General features: G+C 46.6%; 1 protein-coding gene across 1 annotated transcript; it reads right to left on the reverse strand.

Moving 5' to 3' along the window:
* Nucleotides 1-2,673: 2,673 nt before the first annotated feature.
* LOC310799584 (uncharacterized protein) lies at nucleotides 2,674-3,736 on the reverse strand (the record flags this gene model as incomplete). Its single annotated transcript, XM_083662173.1, has 2 exons — nucleotides 2,674-2,727; nucleotides 2,933-3,736. 2 exons carry the CDS (start codon nucleotides 3,734-3,736, stop codon nucleotides 2,674-2,676), a joined length of 858 nt encoding a protein of 285 aa, XP_083518299.1.
* Nucleotides 3,737-4,561: the final 825 nt, after the last annotated feature.

The raw sequence follows: 4,561 nt of genomic DNA on the forward strand, positions 1-4,561 counted from the left end.
CCTCATGAGGCTGATAGGGGACCTTTAAAGTGCCCTTAATCCACATGATCCCTGACTGTTGTTGACTCACATGTAATGAGTGAATCATCAGCACAGCAGTGTTAATTAACCCTTTCCTCCCGCAGAGTTTATTAGCTTTTCTGCCATGAAAGGCTGAGGAGAGTATATTAAGCTGTGTGTGTGTGTGTGTGTGTGTGTGTGTGTGTGTGTGTGTGTGTGTGTGTGTGTGTGTGTGTGTGTGTGTGTGTGTGTGTGTGTGTGTGTGTGTGTGTGTGTGTGTGTGTGTGTGTATATATTAAGCTGTGTGTTAGGCTTTGCCGCTTGCATATCAAACAAACTGCATCTCTGTGGCAAAGCAAACACTCAGGTCTAACTAAACCCTCCTCTGCCTGATATGCAGAGCAACACGTCCCCATGCATATGAAAGCCCTCTGATTGGTCTTAGCAGGTCATTAGAGCCAGGAGAGAAGGGGTGGGGGGCGAGTGGGGCAGAACTGATATCTTATTAGTCTAGACTTAGCGGTGCCAAGGACTCCTCTTTATTTGTAAATGCTCATTAACAGAGATGCACTAAATAAAGTCAGTGGTGTCATTTCAGCAAAAGCCAAGGGATGCACTGGGTATACGTCAGATCGGCAAAACGTCATTTTGTGTAGGTGGCACATGATCCCGCCCCCAATTTTAGGGGGGAAACACAAGCCTCTCCCCGTTGACTTCAAGTTAAAATAGCACTACCCCCAAAAATTATAGAAAAATAACAGAATCTCGTTTATTAACGTTTATTAACCCCAAAACACCATGACATGACAATATATTACAACTCGTCTGGCCATAGAATGGACAAGATACACCGGAACTATTACTTTGACCCATTCTACAATCATGTGACTCCCCCCCCCCCCCCCCCCCCCCCCCTTGTGGAAAAAATGTGTGAAATCAGCTGTGCACTAAAGTGAAGTCAGTGTGCAGGAATCTTCTTCTCTTTGAAATCAGCTGTGCAATAGTCAATTTAGATGAGTTGTTTCTATAGACGCTTTTAATTTGACAACATAAACATTCAAAATTGCCCCTAGCTTACTTCCTGTTGCAATGTTTGCTAATGCAATAGCTGACAGCAAATAAGATAGGGTTCAAACTGTTCCCATAGCAACCCAATTCTGTGAAAACCGTCTATACAATTCACTTGACATGTAAGTTAATGTAGCCTACTTTTTGTGAATAAACATGGCAACACAATACAGCATGTAAAAACAATGTAGGCTAGCGTAGGTGTGAGGAAGGGTAACCTCTGTAAACTGGTATGTATAGGGTACACTACAGAAATTATTCCCGTCAGAAAATTCTTTGTGGTTGGAGGGTTTGTTTATTTCCATGAACTAAGTAAATACATAATGCTAAATAAGCTACATTAGCATGAACAACAGTATTGATACGGAGAAAAATCCTTATTGATTATCATGATATTGATTTCAACCATATCACTCAGCCCTATTTTTGGTATAGCCCCCCCTGGACAAAATATGCACCAGCCGCCCCTGGAGATAACTGTCTACAAAGTATTTAAACCATCAGTCAATTGAGCGAGAAAGACCGTCTGTCTGCAAGTTATGCTAAACAAGCATGCTAAACATAATTGGTAAGTAAGGAGATCTGTTCAGGCAGAATTGTTCACAACAACATGTGTGTCACACATGTAGCCTTTGTGTCATTAACACACACAGGGCAAACCTCACTGACGTCTGCTCGTTAAGGAGAGTGCCCATAATTCCACTTCTCCTTACTCTCATGGCGCGCGCGCACACGCACGCACACACACACACACACACACACACACACACACGCGCGCACGCACACACACACACACACACACCACAGAAGTTATTATTTCTAATTATTAATAATTGTTTCCCCTCATAGTCTCGGGCCACGAGCCATGTCCAGGCGGTCCGTGAAATTATATTATTATTATTTTTTGCCCCTTCACGTCCTAGGCCCCGGGGCCTAGCTCTGGTGAGCATTAATCCAGGGCTGTCTCTACTGCTTTTATCGTGCAAATAAATAAACAAAAAATAAAAAATAAATATAACTTATTCTTATTAAGCATACTTTGTATTATGTGACAACTGCAAAAAAAAAATATGAACAAAATGAGAGTTGACTGGTGATCTTGACTGTTGATTGTCATTGTGTTTTTTCATGCTGCACCAAACTGCTTTACCGAAGAGCTAAAGCTTCCTAGCCCAATTTGATAGAAATGTCCCTCCAGTGTTGAGCTTGTTCAGCAGAGTGCCAATGTGATGTTACGGTATGACCAGGAGAGGGCGATCTACTTCTTCTTTTAAAGCAAGACTTTCTCCATGAAATGTTGACTGACCAACATGCACTTTTCCAGAAACATCATGTAACAAAATTCAGACTTTCACAGAGAGGCTCCAGATGACAACATGCTACATTTTACTCTTTTATTATAAATAGCGGTATAAAGAATTATAAAAATAGTTCATAGACATAATATATCGATATTTACATGGAACATTTCATAGGACAAAATAAATAACAGTGAAAATAAGATATACATTTAAAATAAATTACTGGTTTCACAGTGAGGCAGTAAAATAGTGAACTAGTTTGTCTGGCTGTTGTTGGCTGGCGATGGCGAAGAGGGTGGAGAGTTTAGCCCCAATATTCCCTTGGGACCAGCGGGCTGCAGAAGTCCTTGCCATACATCTGTAATAAAACACATAAGAGAGCTGAGTTATACATCAGAAACAAAATAATAATTAGGAACTTTTGCTAGCAGTTTATTGTCTATCACAGGTACGTACATACCGGTATGCTTTAAAAAGGGCTTACAGGTGAGAAAGTGGTTCAATGTGATGGTCTACTGTGACATGGTTTGTATTCCAGCACAGGAAGAAGTTGTAGAACATACCTGACAGGAGGAGGGGTGCGTTGCAGGTGGCGACTGCAGCACGGCGTCCATGTTGGCGCTCAGTCCATCTCCATGCGGAGTGTCGCTGTACAGTCTGCCGTACTGACGCAGGTCTAGTCCAAAACAACAATTCCCAGAATGCAGCGAGGCGGTCTGGCTCTGACACGGGCCCGGGTCCAGGCTGTGGTCCAGGCTGTGGCCGTGGCCGTGCGGCTGGGTCCACTGTCCTCCGGCGCCGGAGCCGCACCGAAAGTAGCAGTCCGGCGAGGAGGCGTCGCTGGCCGAGCCGTCGCCTCGCTCCCCCCCCCGCTGGAACAGCGCCCCCTCCTGGCCGGGCCCCAGCTGGGCCGACAGGTAGGAGATGTAGCGGATGGTGAGGCGCAGCGTCTCGATCTTGGTCAGGGTCTGCCCGGCCGGGGCCACCGACGGCGGGAGGTAGGTCCTGAGGTGGTGCATGGCCTTGGTCAGGTCCCTCATCCGGTGCTTCTCCTTCTCGCTGGCGCTCTCTCTCTGCTTGCTGCGGACGCGCGTCGCCCTGGTTCGCCCCGACTTCCGGCCCGGGCGCCCGGACGACGCGGGGGAGCGGGCCGAGGCTCCGAGGAGGCCCTGGGGGTATCCGTTCTTATTAGTCCCCGTGGGAGTGGACTCCGGCGGCCGCTGATGATAAGAAGGGGACAGGCTGGAGTCCATGGAGAAGACCGGCGAGAGGGTTTCTGGGGAGGAGAGGCTGCCGGAGACGTCGGAGTCGGAGCACCACTGGTACTGCAGGCCGTAGGCGAGCAGAGGCATGGAGGAGGTGTCCATGTTGTTGTGCGTGTGGTCAGACTGGGGAGGCTGTGTGCGAATGGCGCTCTGCTCCGTCCCTCTGGCTTATAAGTCCAGGCCAGGCCGCAGAGGTGTGAGGTGACACCTCCGCAGACTCTCCCTGACCATCACTGTCTCAAGGAGAGGCTACTGGCCCTGAACACACACACACACACACACACACACACGCACACACACACACACACACACACACACACACACACGCACACACACACACACACACTCCCTCCCTCACTCAGACCCTCCTCCCTCCCTCCCTCCCTCCCTCCCTCTCTCTCTGTCTGTCTCTCTCTCTCTCTGTGTGTCTGGGAAAGTTCAGCTGCAAGAAGTGTGAATTTTGACTCCTGCTCAAAACAATAAACAGTTTTTGCTTCTTGTGTTTTTGTCTCTGCCACGAGCCTGATGCGTTCTGCACATGTTTTGGGGGTTCAGCGAAATGTTTTCTAATTGATCTGATTTCTCTGAGAGAAACTTTCTCTGAGGGAAACCTTCACTCATTTTGAAACACCAAAGCCAAAGAGCCAGTCAGCTAATAAGGGAATATAATAATAAAGATAATTGCGTACTAGGAAATAAAACTGTTGAGAATTAATACATCTTTGTTGTGTCAAATTAGTTGTTTCATCGCTGTCACAGCAAGTGAACATGGTCCTTTAAGTTGCTAACACTACCGGGGTTCAAAATCTGACAGCTACCACCATTTATAATAGAGCTTTGGATTTAACAAAATATCTCCACCAAATAGCACATAAATCAGAATCAGAATCAGAATCAGAAAGACTTTAAAAAAGACTAAATTAAGCA

The sequence above is a fragment of the Poromitra crassiceps genome (assembly GCF_964638095.1).
Source record: "Poromitra crassiceps genome assembly, chromosome: 28".
Classification (NCBI taxonomy): domain Eukaryota; kingdom Metazoa; phylum Chordata; class Actinopteri; order Beryciformes; family Melamphaidae; genus Poromitra; species Poromitra crassiceps.